The 20245-nt window shown below is 36.2% G+C and overlaps 1 protein-coding gene across 5 annotated transcripts in view; it reads right to left on the bottom strand.

The window, feature by feature from the left end:
* Positions 1-20245, bottom strand: part of nAChRalpha6 (nicotinic acetylcholine receptor alpha6) — a 264238-nt gene that overhangs the window by 123225 nt on the left and 120768 nt on the right. For all 5 annotated transcript variants that reach the window (XM_011068078.2, XM_087405320.1, XM_087405318.1 and 2 more), the window contains exon 6: positions 182-362. In XM_011068078.2, coding sequence (XP_011066380.1) covers positions 182-362 — 181 coding nt within the window. The remainder of the gene's footprint in view (positions 1-181; positions 363-20245) is intronic.

Here is a 20245-nt window from a genome sequence, read left to right as displayed (position 1 = left end):
CGATTGCACTTAGGAGAGCCACATTTCATGGTTCTTCGCTCTCTTTCACCCTTCGCTTCCGGTTTACCCGAGTAAAAGCGCGTGTAGCTCATTCGGAAGAATTTAAGGGATCGATAATAATCTTGGTGCTCTCGGTGTGTACTGAGCGTGTGTCGGTGTGTAAGTGGAGACAGTAGTGTACCTGGTTGCCGTCGTAGGTCCAGGATCCGAACTTCATGTCACAGTGTTGGTCGTCAAAGGGGAACCAAGTGATGTCTATCTTGCATGTGCTCTTGAAGATGCCCGGAGGGACGTACAGGCAACTGCCGTTATGCGTGACCACCACGTTTGTTTGGTACGTCCCGTCGAAACCCTCATCCGCACTAACGTTTCATATCATTCCATTAATTACCCTCGTCAGTCGTCAATCGTGATCGTTTCGCGGCCGGTTTAATAGCGCGTCTCTTTAATCACCGCATGATAGAGCGGGGCCGTCAGTTCTTATTGCCGCCGGCAAGATCTCGCACGAAGAATATTGACAAACGGAGAATATCACGCGAATGTCGCGCTTGTCCGAAAGTAAGGAGATGGATGGGATACTTGAAGCATGAGAGAATTTCTCCGGTCTAATTACATTTTCTTGTGACACTGTAATATCCATTAGAAACACTGTCTTACACGAAAAAATTAACAGATTCAAGATTAAGAAAGATTAGAATTACGCAATTAGAAATGCTGAGATTACCGATCATTATTGTCTCACTTTACGAAAGCGTTTCTTTATGCATGTTATGGCTTTTACTTTCGCCACTTTTATCTAAATTATAATATTCGACTGTATCTTTCATAGAACGTTCTAAATGGATAATAAGATAAGAATCACGAAGGTGAAGGAGAACGATAAAAGGACACTCGCGAATGTTATTCATGAAAATGCAAACCATTTAGGACCGCTTTTACGATGGGCTCTTTAAGCGCGACCCGGAATTGCGATGAAAAAGAGAAAGGATGAAAGGGAAGAGAAAGAGAACGAGAAAGGACACTGCGAGCCAGGTCGTGTTAATCCCTTAAGAATAATTCGAATCGGCTACTTAAACAACGTTAAGGGATAAAAGTGAATGTCTGTGCTGGCCCGGGAGTCTGCGCGCGCGAATTTTTATGACATATTTATTTAGCGCAGCGGCTTATTAAGTTTTCGGATGTCGTATGATAGAATGGGAAGCGCGAGGACTAGGCGAAAAGGATATTTTTATTCCTCTGGGAGACGTGCTAATAAATAGCTGCGGTATCCTTTACGTTGTCACGCAAACTATACAGCATAGGTAAATCGAATATTAGATGACCTGCGAGACAACCTGTAGCAATTGATACTCGCGAAGGTACTCGTGAAAGCAATGTGTTGGCATCGTTAATGTTCTCTCAGAGTCGTTACGAGAAAGCGGTATCAGTATTGTCGAAGGTTTTGAGGATGTCATTCTCGCCAATCGAAAATCGATGCCGTAGTATCATTAAAGCCCTTGCGCTTCTAGCTACTTTTACACGTTATCGCGAAATGGAAAACGAAGGGGATAAGACAGAACGATGGGAGAGTGGCGGGAAAAGGGAGCGCTTCGGTGATTCTCCCTTTGGAGAATAAAGTTAATTAATTTCATCGGAGAATTGAATTTTCAACACCACTGTATTAATCGCTATCTTGTGTCGTGATCTTCGTACGTGATCTTGCGGCGTTCCGTCCGTTTTATTCGCGACGAGATATTAAATGCGGTCCTGTCGGTTTTGTATGTTTTGCCATTTGTCCTAGATCACGGAACTGAGTGACGTTTCTCTTTTGACGTCGATTAACGCGTGTTTTAATCGAATTCGTCCGCGCGCGACCCAATATCAGGGAAAATAGGCTTATGAGATCGATTGGTCTAAAAAAACCGGTCGAACGCTCTCTCTAATGTACGTTCATTCCGGCGCGTTATGGATAGCGGCATTGTCGTCGTTGTTGTGTGGCTAATGAAGACTAACGAGAAACGGGATTTCGCCCAAAAAGTGTGTCCGACTAATTAATCTCGTTCGTGCACGACGGAACGAAACCGTGTTGCAGCGAGTACCGGGCATTGGATTTTGTCGATCGTTGTTCCTCTTTTACGGGGAACTTCGTTATCCCGTTGCCGCATTTGTTTCTGGATGTATATGAGGAACGCGCGATATGCTGTAATACAACTACTACAGACGGCGTTTCGTGGCCATTATTGCGATGATATGTTGTTATGCGAATGTTAATTAGTTACGAAGAAAATATTACGACTACAGCAATTTATAACAGAATCGTGAGAAACTGCACACGTGGCACCCAACATTATCGGCGACCTGGTCAATAGAATTCGCGATAACGACACGGAATTTAATGATCGAATTGTAAGGGGCTAATTAACGACATCGAGGGACGCATTAATATATAGGTTAATGGCGATCTTCTGACTGGATTATCGCGGAAATGACAGATCGTTTCCGGCACATTATTGACAGGAGTGTCAATTATATCGAGCTACGACAACACGATCTCGATTTATCTCCGATATGATTTCATAGAATTTTCTTGAACGATAAAGGTGAAAGTTCTTTTATTTTTCATCCCCTTAGAAATGATGCACACGCTGTTTGCTGAATGGAAATTTAATGAAGTACGGTAAGTAATATACGTCAGCTCGCTTCCATTATCACTGACGAGGAATACGTTGTATCAGGAAAGTTGCGACACTCTTGATGTAACTTAACGTAATCCCGTGTAATGGAAGTTACAATTTAGCTCGACATTGCATTGCACTCGATACCGCGCCATCATAAACTTTCCGTAAATTTGCGAAAGTTTTCGTTAATATCCCTCAGCCCTATGACAACAGTGGCCGCAAAAGTTTCCGCTCGAAGAGAAATCAAGTACCTAACGATTGTTCGACGTTAAGTACTTGCCCAGGATACTCGTAGGACGGTTAAGAATGTAAGGAAGTTCTGTGCATGTCACAAACTGTCGTTACGCGAAATCTTTTCAACGTGTTGGTACGTATTGGTTAGTACATTGTGAAACGATGCGGAAGATTATTCAACACGAGCTAAGACTGCATTACGCATATTCAAAATAGTAAAAAAATTACAAAAAAATTACAAATTATTTTAGATCATAAAAATCCTTAAAGCTAAAAAAATTTTGTTTCTTATATAAGTACTTTAAGTATTTAAGATAATTTATATAAAGTTTCATTGCAATGCAGAGATTAGTTGTTCTGTAAATAAATAAAATTATTTGTTTATGGAACAATTAATCTCTGCATCGCAATAAAATTTTGCATAAATCATTTTAAATACTTAAAGTATTTATATAAAAAACAAAAAAAAAAACAGTTAAAATCAGTATTATTTTTAAAATTTTAATACTATGACAATTTAAAATAATAACAAATAAAATTAATAAAAATTAATAAACACAACTTTTATACGTATATAGTTTATTTAAAATATAAATATCACATTTGTAAAAATGAATATCATACATCCTTAAAATATATGCCACGATATTCTGTACAAGTTGTAAGTTGCGTAAAACAAAATTTTTCCAGTTAGCAGATAAATCACGATAATTCTAACTTGTTCAAACATAGATATATCACACTGATCTAGCATCTTTGATCAGCAGAAAACACGATATCGCAACAAATAAGATAAGATAAGTCAAGAAGAGAAGACCAAGAATATAATACTATCCTTCCGTGGTGGCACAACATAAATGAGATGGATTTTATTATTATTCAAGATAGTCGGCGCACGATAATCAGGGGGTGCACATATCTCGACGAGTTTATCTGGAGCTTAGAGCCATCTGAAAATCCGATGGAACAGTGAGCAGGAAAGCCACGCGAAGGTAAGAAATGGCAAAAGAATAGTCAGGCTCTATCTCACCAATGTGATGTTACGGACGTAACTTGTGAGAGGTTTATGTACTCTATTCGATTCTCTAAGCAAGCACCTCTGCCGGGTAACGGCAAATGTTTGTATGAAAAGTCCGATCTTCAACGCCTCAATTTCCGAATGGAAAGAACTTCTGTGTGAATTGGACCTTCGAAATAACAATAGTGGAGGTGAATTGCGCAGGGCGAATAAGAACCGTCGAATGTCGCTCCAATGTTCGGGCTACTAGAGGACAGAAGCTAAGAAAAATAGTGGTTTTAATGAGGACTTAAATTTACGCTTTTGGTGAATTAAAGCTTGAGAGAGTCAAAGAAAAACTTTGTTCTTCAAAGCTTTAATTAAATGCTGATAGAAATTTAAGTTAATCTTTTGGTATCAAAGTGGAATTTTATTGATTTTGTCAATTGTTGTCTTAATGTACGTTAAAGGAATAGTTTAATTAACGATAGTTACTTTTACAAGTTGTAACTTCAAAGTTATTTGATTAATACAATTATCACAAGGGGCGAAAGGTTTAATTAAAAAATTTATTGTCAATATGATTAATGTTAAATATTAGAAATTATTATATCTCGAAATATTAATTAAAAAAATCAATTTTATTATAAATATTACGAATAAAATGGTTTGCTAAGTACATCTAAAATAAAGTTACGTACTAACACTATTTATGCTTATATAGACTACTTGATGTTACAAATCCTTCGAAGTATTTTTTTGATCGGTGAATTAGTAAATTCTTTCTCCCAATTGATCAATCAAATGCATCGAGCATCAAGTGGACCGCACCTATAGTCATACGTTAACGCCAGAAGCGATTACATATCGACTGTGATTGACTGGCGATAATCAAAGTGCGGGCGAGTAAATAAAACAGCAATTGACATGGATCAGAATAGTAGAGCGGAAAGGATATTCGGCGATGGGCCTCGAGAATGAAACACGGTCTAGCGGGATTAAAGGACAATGTTTATCGAACCGTTCTAGCTTCCCCTTTCTTTTGCAAGCTCTATCCTCCAATTGCATCGGTATGCGTCAAAGTCCACGCGTTGCCACGTTCATGAATTCTGAGGGGCGTTTTCGTCGATTGTTCCACGTCGAACAAAGGCGGATCCCACTGCGGTACCTATTGTCAGGTTTTCGGGATAAATTCTGTTCTCGAGAATCGCTGACCCACCCCCTCGGTTTCTATGTTTCGCCTCTGTGCCTCGTTCCCTCTTCATCCGCAAGTTCTCGCTCACGCAGCACGTCGTCTCTCGTGGGTCGCGATATTCATGAGAGAAGAACGCTCCGGTGTTGTGAGCAACAAGTAAGTCGCGCGCCCTGGATAGTAGGCAGCCACCCTCCTTTTGTTCCACAAGGAACAAGCATCCCGTCCCCTCTTCGATGCACTTGAATGCTAGGTGTATCTTTATATCGGTGGCATGGAGATACTTAAAACCGATTTAAGATAATTCAGATGAGCGAGATCAGCCGAAAAAATTGGAATGATAATTATCGGAGGCAATTAAGAACTTGGCCCACAAGAGAGTTCTTTCGCCATGCAGTCAGCTACTTCAAGAAAAGAGATTCTATATACTCTACAGACGATGAATAAGCTCCTATAAATCTTCAGTAATTTCGCTAACGAGACGGTATAAAATCGTATGAAATTGTTTCTAAAAATGGCACGGTATCGAGATATACAATGACTTGTAAAAATCGGGATCTGTATTATTATTTATGTCTCATTATGTCTGAAATCGTCATTAGCGAAATAGCCAAAAGAAAAGTACATTTCAACAAAGAACTGATCGATTTTAAATTAGAAAGTCAAGGATCTTTGAATTTGTAGCGAGCATGATTCATTTGAAAATATAATATAAATATACGAACTAAAAAATTTGTATCGTTTAACGAAGTTATAGTTAGAGTTACTTTTTTTCTTTCTTTTTCTAGAGTTTCTTTCTTTTCATTTAACTGTAACTTAATTTTGTTATATTTTTTTGTTAATTAGTAACTAAATTAATTATTTATTATTATTTTCCTAGTAAAAATGTATGCAGTTTTCGTAGACACACATTTATAGTTATTGTCTAATATTACTGTATTTTTATTAATCGAAACAATACTGCATAGGAAATGGAAGAACTTGATAGAGCTTAATTCAGTGACCGAAACAATTTTCCTGGTAAAATATATGTAATTTATAGATACTTGTTCAGTTATTGTCTAGTATTATTTAATACATTATTATTATTATTATTTAAAATAACCACGTTCATTTATTGTCCTGTTTTGTTCAGTAAATGGAGATTTTGTGTATCTTTTGTATGCAGGCAAAGCGTTACATTTTGATCCTCAATAGTTTTACTTTTCAATTACTAGGTAGAGTCAATATAACTATCCAATAACTGCTAAAAAAATGCATAAAACTTCTGCCAGGGTTTTATAGTTACTTTGTATTCGTCAACATATGAGTTGAGTAAAATGAAGTGTTTCGTAAACAATGAGTGATTATTTCTTGTGTGAATGGAAAAAATATATCTTTTTCTTTAACAAAAATATCACATTCTCTAAATGTAGTAAGAATTAAACTAGAAGTCTTTTAGTATGTGAATATACTTCTTAATATTGTTCAAATAATTTTGATTCTAAATGTATATATTATTTTATTATAAATAATGTATCATGTAAATTAAATGTTTAAAATGATAAGTAAAACATAATTTTAAAAATTTTTATTAAAATAATATTAGAAATGTACAAAATTGTATTTAAAATATCAATGCAAAAAATTACAAATACAACAGAAAAATAATCGGAAAATAATGATTTATTCTTAAATAAATTATGACATATTACCTTTTTAAAATCAGTAACTTATAATGATAAACTATTTTTTGAGTGAAAAAACTAACTGTAACTAGTTACTTGGACAAGATAATTTTATCAATTCTAAAATATCACCTAATTTTACAATCGATCACGTAAATAATCTCTGAAACAAATATAATGATACACCACATAGATAGAGTTAATGTCTTACAAAACGTGCATCTTGTTCAAATGCACCCTTTTTTCCTGCCCCTTTCTAAAAAAAAAGAGGAAAAAGAAAAATTGCGCAACGTTAATTATAGGTTCCGACGCGTCTACGCTCGCGAGTATCGTCGCGTAGCCCGCTGATGCGTGCGCCGCGTAAATACCGCGTAAAGGTGAAAATATTACGCGATCGGGTCAGCAGGAATATAAAAATATTATGGATCGATGACGGGAAAAGTCCCGCCGTCCGTTGGCGATTGCTGCAACGATGCGCCCCGACATAACACGCAGGCGCGTGCATTGAGAAATTTCGAAACGTCGATCGTTCGCGTAACACGAATATAACTAATACATTAGATTTGTTTGCGTTGCTTCAAATCTTCACAAGTTTATGCATTTAAAATAAAATAAATATATATTTGAACGTTGAAAGGAAAGAAAGCGAAGTGCAAAAAATGCAAGCAACATGAACAGATCCATTGTTTAAAAATATTGGACTGACTATTTCGTGCCTTTACAATTTTTTACTCTATGAATGCTTATTGTAATGTAATCCATACATGTACTTGTGATGAAAACTTCGCGTTTAAAGCGGCACGCGATATCGAAGGTCCTTTGATCGTTGATTAATCCAATGCCGATACTCGGGATTTACTCGGATAATCGGTAGACAGCCTAACATATGTCGCCTTTTCCTTTTTATAAGCAAGATTTTATTCGCCCGATGATATCTTTCGATTCTCATATGATTCCTTTTTTAATCCTTTATCAATTCATCATAAATTCGATATTGTTATCATATTTTTTTATGGAGAGCATTAATTCTGTAAGATTAAGGAGTACAATATTTTTGTAAAAAAAAAACCGATATATTTTTATATAGTGTAAGAAGACTACTTTCAGAGAGAAAAAGATCTTGTCATTCCAGCTACAAAATTATGAAATCGAATGCAACAAGTTTAGAGATTTTCGCATTTTAAAGAAACGCTAGAGAGACGATCAAGGTGCGTAATCAATTCTTCAGTACGACACAGCATTTTCTAGATAGTTGCGATCCACCTGTAAATTATCTTCAACTACAGTAGAATATATATATTGTTACTAGGTGCACGTTGTTTGAAGTGTCTGCGTGATAAAGTCTGTTTATATTCTGTGAGACTTTCCTTGTGCAAGAATATATCTGCGTGCCAGAAAAGAAGCCGAACAAAAAAAAAAAAGAAAAAAAAAGAGATATTGTTAGACACTAAGCACAAACGACAGACAGCTACAGCCTTGTCTCGTGTTACGGAGAGATCGTAAAGCACTGTCCGTTTCATCTCGTTAGAATTGATCGTTATCATAAACCGACACATGCAACAACTAACGAGCCGCGTATCCGTTTAGGCGCCTTCGCATGGAGATTGAAATGTCAAGCGTGGAATTCGGATTGCGCCCTCGAGGCTGGATTGATCGGTCGACGTCTTCGTCCTCCGTCGTACATGTGTCTCACAAGTTTACGCGTTGACTGATTGATTTAATCGTCCTCGTCGTTGTCATTTCGATCAAGGATTGAACTCGTGAATTTTATATATATATATATATATATATATATATATATATATACATTCCGGGGAGTTTTTTTTCGCTAACAAGTCTATCTCGTTTTTTATTGGCAGTCCAACCTTTCTTTTCTCTTCCTTTCATAGCTTTCCAAGACGGTTGGGGTTTCACCGACCTTGCCGCGAAACCCGTTCCTTTCCGGCTTTCTTATCCACATTATATTTAAGGTTGAAGTCTCGAATCACGTATGTGACATCATATGAACAGTATGAAAAGTTTCGCTGTTTTTCGATCTAATCAATAAGTGTATAATTTTAACCGTTCGTATTCGTTTTCATCTCTACAGTAATTATATTGTTTGTTTGCGGACGTGTCAACTATTGTGCACTCGATAATAATAAGCAATCCTATAGAGTCCGTATTTCACATAATGAAATTTTAAATGAAATTTCAGTCAACTTCATTTTAATAAAAATATCAAAGAATTGATCTCTGAAATTTCTGAAATGATTAAAGATAAGAAAAAAAATTTCATTTTTTAATTTGCATCGACAGAATAACTAGAACTCAATTGTCGAAACATTTAATATCATGATGAATATTATGGTCGAATTTCTGGTACAAACAAATTCAAAGAAATATCAACTGGAAATTAATCAAATTAATTCGCATTATATCGAACGTAAATTTAACATTTTGGATCGTTTCTATGTGCACGTATGCCATTCGTTCAGCTCGCTCATTGCGTTCCCACGAGCAAATAGTACCGATGATTATAACGAGGTGCGGTGACCCGCTCTCAAACTCCGTATGTCATAAATGTCGGGAAAACCGTCGGAAAGTTAACGGCGCCAAATCACCGGGAGACGACGCGCAACGTTGCCTAAACTCTCGTTTGCGAAACTAGGTGACGTGCGGCGAGCTACTACTGTCAGTCGTGAATATTGCAAACAATACTGATTTTCAGCTTCCTGGTGCTTTCTGGCATTTGAGCTAAGACGTTCCGGAAACATATTAATATTAATGGCACATCGATTCGAAAGATAATACTAGCAAGATTCAATCAAGAATCGTATTCGCAATATGAAAGTTCATTTGTCTGCACTCAGTAAAGCTATTACAATAGTTTTAGTTGACACGCCCGTCAGAGAAGTTCTCTTGTGAGAGAATATACCGATCTTATAACATACATTTGCGTGGATAGAGGTACTTTGTCAAGTATGTCACCATTTGTGCTCTCATATACGTGATCACAGGCTTAAGATTAATGTTCTCGATTTTTCGAACTGTCCGCACCAAGAAAGAGACGAGAAATAGAATTTCCTCGTGGACAGCTTGCGCGACAGTTTCCCGGCAGATGCGAAGCTATTTCGTAAGATGAAAAGCAAACTGTCGATATGATCAAAGTGGCGATGTGAGGAAATTTCGAGGAGAAATTTCCTCAATCGTTTTCGTGGCTCGGGACTTCATTATCAGGATACGCATTCGTCCTGGTTAATAACCGAATTCAATGGTGTCTGCAAAAGGAGCAGGTATCGAGCTCGGTCATGCGGTGGCCCGCAGTAACGGGGTGGCCTGACGTTGCGTTTCAATTAATTATTCACATAATTACAACCACCGCTCGCTGAACGCCATATTCGCTCTTGACGGAATAAATTTCAGAGACACGTAACTTTCAGAATCTTGACTCTATAGGTGTTATACACCAGTCAGCATTCGCTGGAAAAACGAATCAGATCAGAACGGAACGCGATATGTAATATGATAGTCATAAATCTATATATATTGTAAAAACACGAAGATACCATTCGTTATTGTTCGAATTTATTGAATAGACTAACGTAAATTTAGATCAGATATCAGTACATTTGATTCTTGCAAAATTAATTCAATTCTACGCAAAATTAATTCAATTAATTCGCATGATAGAATTCTGATTGCATTGAAGCTTATTAGGTTATAATATTATCTCTCTCGGAGATAATATTGATATGATATTATTATATGAGTTTTGCACTTTTATTTTTAGGGTAGATTCTATGTGATTATCCTAATATCGAGAAACCTGTAGCATTCAATCTGGTGTATTTTGTTATTCCTTGATTATTTCTTGCATCATATCTTGTAGGACATAGTGCTTTTATATCGACTGGACTAAGAACCATACATAAGAGATATAGTTCCGAGTCGCTTCTAGAGGCGCTGAGAAAATCAAACATTCTCGATCCGATGTGAGTAAATAACGGGAATGATTACGAGTCTATATTTGTATGTAGATCGGGGAAATAGTACATGGTACGGACGCGAACCATGTTCTATGTACCCTGGTATCCCCAGGGTAGTGACTGATAGAATCGTGACCGCATTCATTCGAGAGCGCGTGATTCGATTAAATAACCGGATCAAGTATGTAAATTAGAGTACATATATGTGTGTATGTATGTGTGTATGTATATATATATATATATATATAATATATAAGTGTCTCTGTCTCTCCTTTCTTCTGTCTCTCTCTCTCTCTCTCTCTCTCTCTCTCTCTCTCTCTCTCTCTCTTTCTGTCTCTCTTTCTCTCTCTATTTCTGTGTCTCTCTTAGACAACCGCGAAAATCACAGTGGATCAAACGCGCCCTCGTTTTCGCCCAATATGTACGAGAGAGGGAATGTTATAAATTTAACACTTATGTAAACAGGGGAAGAGAGAGAGAGAGAGAGAGAGAGAGAGAGAGAGAGAGAGAGAGAGAGAGAGCCCAGTGGATTGGATCTGTGGATAGATCAACCAGTGAATTCCGTGAATATATTTCGCTGTGTTCGATCGAATTCTGCGGCGGCTCATGTTTCCGCTGTGGTTCGCAAAATATTCGTATATATGACTCGTACAGCCGCGTCGACAATGGAATGGATAGCCGCATTGTGACTTGCCTCTATTGATTCGCGTCATTTTCCATTGTCAAATTCACACCGAAATGTGCCAATAATACGATCGAACATATTCGCATTTCTCAGATTATCTTATTCTGCGTTGTGTCACTTCGTGCAAATTTTAAAACTTATTTTGCAAGACCCACAAGATTTCTGACAACCATCAAATTCGAACGACATCCTGAATTTCTATGAATAGTATATAAACAAGTAATCCATATGTAAAGATTTCTCAAGAGCAATCCGTGTTCAATTTTAAACAGATTTCAAGAATAATTACCTTTTTAAAAAAAGGTAAAAAAAAGACGCTAAGTGTGCATGTACCTCCCATAAACCTATACAAAACTATTACATAAACTAAAAAAAAACCGTTACATAAATAATATAATTCAAATGGTAATATTATTAATTTTTTATAAATTACCTCTTAATAGTACGTATGTTTTAAAAAAAAAAAAAATAAAATTTTTAAATTGCGCCAATTGCAAAAAGAATATATATTTTCTTGCAACATATAACATATACTATTGTACTTTGTAAATTGCAAAAAGAACATATATTTTATTGCAACATATAACATTTAACGAGAAAAAGTGATATCTTTATATAAAAGTACGTACCTTTATCTTTCTATTCAAGAATCTTTTATATTTGCAATGGAATACAACATTTAATCTCGAAAAATTAAAGACAAAGTATCATAAAATGAGAAATTTTATTAAAATAACAAAATTTTTTATGTAAAAAAACTTGGCGCTGCTAGACCTCAAAATATAATAAGGTGATCATCAAACTTATTATATTTTGAGATCAAACAGCGCCAAGTTTTTTCCATAAAAAATTTTGTTACTTTAATAAAATTTTCTCGTCGTGGCTCGGTGTCGTCGTTCACCCAATGTCATCGCTCGACATTGTCATCATCTAACGTCGTCATCGTTATCATCGCCTGACATCGTCGTCGTCGCTCGGCGTCGTCGTCGTCGCCCGGCGTCGTCGTCGTCGCTCGGCGTCGTCGTCATCGTCGTCGCTTGGCGTCGTCGTCATCGTCGTCGCTCGGCCTCGTCATCATCGTCGTCCTGTATCGTTGTCATCGTCGTCCTGTATCGTTGTCATCGTCGTCCTGTATCGTTGTCATCGTCGCCCGGAGTCATCGCCGTCGCTCAACGTCGTCGTTGTCGTCCGACGTCGTTGTCGTCGTCGTTGCCATCGTTGACGTCCAACGACAACGATGTGGTTGTATCGTCATCCTCGTCCATCGTTTCTCCCTCTTTCTCTCTCTCTCTCTCTCTCTCTCTCTCCTCCCCCTTCTCTCCCTCCCTCCTTCTCCCCTCTCCCTCTCCGATATACGCAATGACGTTCACACGTCAAGAGGTCAAGTGGTCCGTTTTATATTTTTATACATTTTTAATTTAAAAGTAAGTTATTAAAATATTAAAGTAATTATACAATGAAATGTCAACATATAATACAGTGGTAATGAAATTATAGATAAATACATTTTCTGTATAATACAGTCTGCTGTAGTCAATGTATATATACTATATTTATTGACATAAATATATATATTGACTAGTGAGTGTACATTTACTAAAATTAACACTTTGACTGTAACATATGTAATACAATCTGGAAACAGTGAAATAAATAAAATAAATCTTCGAGATAACAATGTAAGATAAAATAGACTTTGTGTGGATAAGAAAAATCACCTCGAGGCTATAAAACAAAATGTACAGGATTATTTCAATTCTCCGAAGTACATCGGGGGCGCAAGAACGTGCGTTTCGGCCGCGAACGAAGTAAGACATTACCGCGGCCGCTTCATAAACTTTTCAGGAGTAGCTCGGCCGATGTGCTGTTCAATTCGAGGTGAACGAGTGCTCTCATGGCCGTGAAGGTGTTCAGACGAAACGGATTTTACGAGCCGCACCCGCGCACACACGCGCACACACGCGCGAACACACACACACACACACACACACACACACACACACACACACACATTGAGTCCCGCGGGTTATAACGGCGGCTTAAATTTGACGGTAATGCCCGAAAACACCTTCAAGCGGAATACTCGGGATTCGCTTTACGCTTCCGTAGGAAGCGCCTTTTCCCTCGAAGGGACCAGCGAATAACCGTTCCCTGGAGCCGGTTACAAAATGGAAGCACACAGTGGACCCTCTATCGTTATCTTATTTACACTCTACCTTCTATAACAGGGTTGAAACCGATATTTTCAAAATCCAACGCCCACAGGACTCGTTCTGTATACAGTATAAGTACATACTGTGAGATAACCCTGCTCCTGTTATCCCTGTTCACATAATTGTGATGGCAAAGAATCTTCGTTCCTCATCTTGATAAAATGGCAAAAGTGGCATCAAAATTTTAAAAATAACATTTATCCCGGTAAAACAACCTATTGAGTACTCTCCTTTCATAAGAATTAAAATTATTTTATCGTGTACGCGGATATAAATGTTTTAATCTATAATGAAAATTTTGTGTTAAACTTAAACAAATAAAAACAAGTAAACATCAACAGTGCTTTCATAAAATGCAGTTTTTAGACGGAAAGAAAAAAAAAACATTGCGTTGTTGAAACTGGGTCGTCCATAGGATTAAGAACAGCGAGGTCGGAGTTTGTACATTTCGCGCTTAACAATGGAGAACGTGACGGTAGTTCCGATTCAGTAGACGCGACAGCAAGCGTGAGCTTCAACCGGGAGCACGTAAAGTCGATGCACGATGGTGAACACGTAAATCAAGCATCATCGAACCGGGTTATTTCGTCGATTGTATGAAGCGCGATTGTTTTTGGAATAGGCGTGGAATGCTATTGGAACCACGAGACATCAGATAGATTTCGCACAGCTGCCTCGATAAACCGTTCTCTTCGCCGAGGCTCCCATAAATTTTTTTAGTCGATAATGGAAGCACATAAGTTAAATGATTTAGCGGCCTACGATATACTTATCGGAGAATCGATGGTGTAATTTCTGGCGACGATTTATGTGTCTTGGTCGCTTCGAATGAGGTTCAGGAAATATTTGCGGTCTGCCATGATGAAAATCCCATGGTCAACGTTTTACATGTGCACGTTGTGTGTACGGTAGAAAGCATATATACAATAAAAAATTTTTAAATTATACTAGCCGTGGATTATTTGATTTCTACTTTGATATTTAAATTATATTACCAATCTTTGTTATTTGCAAACTGGTATATGATTATATATTATAATCAATATTACATTAAATAAATCTATAAATGTGTGTGCGCATTCTCTTCATTTTCTAAAAGTATAGCAACATTTCAATGCGTATTAACTGTAGCATGTTATCGTACGTAAATTTTACGTGAAAGCGAGTGAGATGATTGAGCGCTAATCTATATCTTCAGTGATTATCAGAAGGTCCAATCTGCCATGCTAAAAATTAGGACAAGCGAGAACAAACTTTTAAAAATTCAATATGTTATATATCAGTTTAGACTCCCTGATGGTTAATATTATAACAGAGATGTGATAAGTGATTTCAATTTTTAAGTAATTTTGTTATTATATATTTTATTGGTAAGGCGAGCCGCGCACCAGAGCGACATGCGACATAAGATATACAACATGCGACAAATATCTTATAAAATATATCGCTTGGAGCGGTATGAAATGCATTGTTTATATTAAATATCCACACACTAACGCGACTGCAACATCTGTCTTACGACATTCGTATTTTACGATATAAGTAGTATATGTTTCATGAGATTAATATCGCACGAGTTCCACAGTTAGAGGATTTAAAGAAAGGCACCAACAGTCACGTGACAATCTTTGTAGTTAGCCAGAGTAATTCTCAGAGTCATATTTTTGCCCGTAGTGCAAATACAAAGGAAGACCTAGTATTTTTAATTAAATTTATGAAAGCAGTTGAAAAACATCCATGTTTATGGAATTATACATTAAAAGATTACAGCGAGAGTGGCATTACAGCATTACGGGTCATACGGAAATCCGTTACAAAGGAATTTCGTGATAAGTGTATGCATAAAGATGACGAACGATAAATGTCTTACCGTTTTAGTGTGCAATAAAATTGTCTTATAATGTATATGCATGTCGTATGTCTTATATCGCATACCGCATGTTCCAGTACGTCTAAGTTACGGAAAACATTTGACTATGTGCTCCATTGCATGCTCCAGCTTCATATCATTGAATAAGATTGAATTTGATAGTATACTTATATCTCTTTCTTTTATTATATCTCTTTCTTCCTGCTGAAATTAATAAATCAAATATTTGTGTTTATAAAACTCAGAGAGGGAAGTAACTCATTATTTGTAACAAAGTTACAGTTAAAGTTACTTTTTTCAGTAACTGTAACTTAACTTTGTTCCTTTCTTTCTATTTACAACAGTAAGTTAATTTATAGCAAATTTAGTTGGACGCATTAGTGTGCACTGATGCACATTAAAGCCGTTATATTGATTAAATCGGAGTGTAAAATTAAATATTTTGAATTATAAAATATATATTTTATCTAATAGCACAATAAAGTGTGTTGAGGATTTTACATTTAATCAACATCTATATTTATATTAAACACATATCTTTATGTCAATTTGTGTATGATAGCTTTAATGTGTACCAAAGCGCACCGAGTGCTACCAATCAAATTTGTTATTTTTTGGTAACTAATTTAATAATTAGAATTTTATTTATTTTTACTTATTTTATGTATTTTAAACTTTTTCTTTAATATGGATTGATCAGTGATTATTTATTGTGATTAGAATACATCTTTACACCTAATAAAATCATCACATCTGCAAATGTCTGTAAGAATCAAACTAGAAGTCTTTTAATATGTGAATGTTTAATATGTGAATGTTTAGTATAATAATTAAGATAAATCAGTAACGTTAGAAATATATAAAATTTTTGTATTTAAAATAGCAATGCAAAAAATTATAATAAATTAATAAAAAAATGATTGAAAAGTAACGACTAACATTTTAAATCCTTATAAAATTATGACAATAATTTGTGACAGTAACTAGTTATTTTTTAAGAAGAAAAACTGTAATTATAGTTATTTTTACAAGGTAACTTTCTCAATCCAGATAAAAGCCTTATAAATATTTTATCATTAAAAATGTGAAATATATGAAAATCTGGTGTTACATTAATTAAAAGTAACCTATTTCCCCAGCATGTAAAATTTACCTATCAATATAGCAACAATAACTATATCACTCAATGTCAGTAGCATTCTAGGATTAAATATCTTTCCTCTTATGAATGCCCCTGTAAACACATTTATATACGTACGAAACACGACACGAATGATTACGAATAAATGCAATTGCATCGGGACAGTACAGTACGTTATGGCGAACCGTCGATGAAACAATGAGCACTCATTACAAATTGATCTCGGTATTCGCGGAGGGACAAGCAGCAAATTGAAAATGATCACTGAAGAGACCCATCGAAATCCAAGCTTAACTTGTCCAGTCATCAGTGTTCCTATCGATCTCTAATGTCACTTTTGGTTAACAAGCCATCATTTACACTTCGGAGCCGTCTATTCGTACTCTCTACGTATCAGAAATTAAAAATTCTTTCGAATTTTTAATTTTTGTATCTAAATCATTACCAAGAAAGAAAAGATCTTACCGAGCGCGTGTGTTCTTGAAAAATTAATTTCCGGTTTGCGCGTCGGTCACGGGAAAGTCGTCCGGTAGTCCCGAGTCATTGTACGCTCCCATGATACCCACAAAGGCAAAGTTTCCTCGAGACGAGACTTTAATTAATTGAAGTGATCCCGCACACTTTACCAGAGCGCCGGCAGTTCCCAGCGAGAAATTTCTCTCACTCCGACCTCGGGCTAGCTAACTTGGATAGTTGTTAGTTGCGGTCGGAGGTGGATTCGGCCTGTCTGGCTGACCATTTCCTCCTCTTTCCACTTAGTGTCTTTCACTTTTCTCATTGCACTTTTGAATCAGTCTACATATTGTCTTTCTCTGCCATATGCCGACGACACGGCTTTGTCTTTTCTTTTTCTTATTTATCACAGTTAAATGTCGTAGATCATTTGATTCACTACTTTATGCATCACTCTTCACATCTATTTTTCTACCAATTTATTAAATTAGCCTGGTTGAAACTAATTTTATTTATATTCGAATTGTTATGATTATTTTTAATTTTACACCAGAAGTAATTACCATCACAAATCTTTTATGAACTAAACGAAATGTATAAAAATCTAGTGAGCGATCTATTATTATATAGCGATTGATTAGTAACTTTACATACATACGTTTTTATTGTCAGTTTTTAAATGTTCTTTGAAAAATTTAATATAAATCAAAACGTATAGACAATATTTGTAATTATTGTAATTTGCATTAACATCGTTGCCTGGCTAATTGATTCTTTTTATTACTTATTTAATTAATTTTTAATTCTCTGATCCCTATTCATATACTATATTTAATTTTGTTTAATAGCGTTTTTAAAATGCGCAGTTTATTAAAAATTATTCTTCCTCTGTTTAAATAATCTTAATAACTTCATATAAATTTCTTTATCTCTTTAACTTAGTTCTATTATCTATTTGCACTTTTTAAAAGAAATTGTCACGCTTTTCTATTTTTAATGATTATTTTTATCAGGAGCGATTAACAATATGACACAAGCGTTTCGTTTATGATCATAATATAAGTTTGGAAAGGATTGATACACCAGATCAAACGCAGTTCTCGATTACACTTAATCTAAAATTTTGTAAAAAAAAAAAGTGTTTTATTATGAGCTGCACCACTTGGTTCGAAATTTCATTCTGGATATGGATCACGATCCTAATCATATTTGATTGTTAATTCGGTCCAAGCCAATAGTCGTCGACAGTTGGTGACGAATATCTAATTTACGCCTGGTCGAACGACGAATATCCACGAACCGATCGAAAATAATCGGAGCGTGTAACGTACGTGAAGGAGGGAAGGGAGAATCTGGTTCAACCTCCAAATCGAAACGCTGTTATTTCATCCGCCGCTTTTATAATTAAACCGCCCGAATTTATTCGCTATTCCGTTTTCAATCACGACAGGATTAGTTAGTGCACAGTGGTTGTGTTACTGTCGATATAAAAAAAAAAAAAAATATCGAAATTTACAGAAAACCAGTTTTTCACCCGATTATCAATGTTCTCTCCTGATATTTGTAACAAATCGCATTCCGTTCCATCTGATTACTCCGCGTCAGGCGATCAAAAACGTGTAACTTATGCATCAGCCGCATTGCATTAGTTGCGAGGCACGAGAACGGACACGATGAAGCGGGCCGATCACGCGATCAACATTGTCCGCTTTGTTATCACGCGAATCGGCTGGCAGCGGGCGACGGAAGTATTAATTTTGCGGTTCGCCGAACGTGAATCGCATAAATGCGTTCACGTACAGCAGCCTGGAAATTGTATGTATTATATATAACTAGTAGCCTATAAATACCTAAGACTAATTATTCTAGAGACTATGATAGAGAGAATGGCTGAGACTATAAGCCAGCCACGGCGTGCTATTGTTCTAAAAAAAGAAGAGATTGTTTTAAGTCGGAGATTCTTGATTTGATATTTTTTCTCAACGTCGCGTTCGCTCTTCGAGCCATTTCAATCATAAAATAGTGATTGTCCAAACAATTTTCCTTGCAAATCTCTGCTTTTCCTCGCGAAACGTACGACGTGGTTGACTTAAGAATTTTTCGATAAATGAAAATGACTGGTAGTTATGCAACTCGTTATATACTCTAGCCTTTCAATTAAAATCTGCGTAATAACTGCGTTCGAAAGTTTGGCTCGATTCGCTTCGCGACTTCGTATTTATTATTATTTGCGACGAAATATAAATTGTATAGAGACCGATACGAAGCGAGAAGCGAGTCGATCCGTCGTATAAGAAAAATTTCTACGATCGGGGTCAATAATTACGTGGATACAATATTTACAAATGAAAAATGTAAAGATATACATAGTACAAGAGTATATAAATGTATAATATATACTCGGCTCTTACTAGGATTCAAGTAAATGCATGCATTTCAGGGAATTTTAATATATAAAAGAAATATATATATGTATATGTATAATATATATAATACTTTCGAATAAGAGAGATGCGAAGCAACACTAGGATAAAAGTTACGTACCCTTCGATTTTTTCTTTTTTTTTTTAATACTACATTCGCAATACCGTAACGGCACGTGAAAAGAGTACGAGGTATACATCGAAAATAATTTACGCTCCGTATGGAGTGTCTCCAAGGGAGCGAACTTAAAGTTAATGAAAAAACTTTTGCTGCAGTGGCGCTACTGCCGCGCTATTTCTTAGCCGTCGCAGCTTTTCTGAAAAAGACATTCTTAAAAATCTTAATTCTCTCTCGTAAGAGTGCAGAGGGGGTGTGCCTTCCGGACAAGTGGCAGCTGTTTAAAATCCATCGAAGAAATTCAACGTGGGCTGCTTACTCGGGGCAAATATAGTTCGTGCAGTTTTATTTTTACGATAATAAAGTCGCACCAGTTTATTTCACGATTGCGATTGTACTTTTGCAATTGTCATGTGAATCCTACGAGTCGATGTAAAACTATTCGTATGGTTGTCGGTTTTTCGACGATTTCGCGTAAACGGTAACTATTGAAATATCGACAGCCTAGAATCGCGACCGAGCTAACAAAAATCCCGTGGGAGGTTAGCTTCATCGATACGTAGCAATTGCAACTATATCACGGTGAATTACTTAATATTGTGTAGAGGAATAAAAATTTGGTATAAC

The sequence above is a fragment of the Acromyrmex echinatior genome, chromosome 4, assembly GCF_024713525.1.
Source record: "Acromyrmex echinatior isolate Ae372 chromosome 4, ASM2471352v2, whole genome shotgun sequence".
In the NCBI taxonomy this organism is placed as follows: domain Eukaryota; kingdom Metazoa; phylum Arthropoda; class Insecta; order Hymenoptera; family Formicidae; genus Acromyrmex; species Acromyrmex echinatior.
The sequence above is the reverse complement of the archived record's forward strand: the minus strand, read 5'-3'. Positions and strand labels throughout refer to the sequence as shown.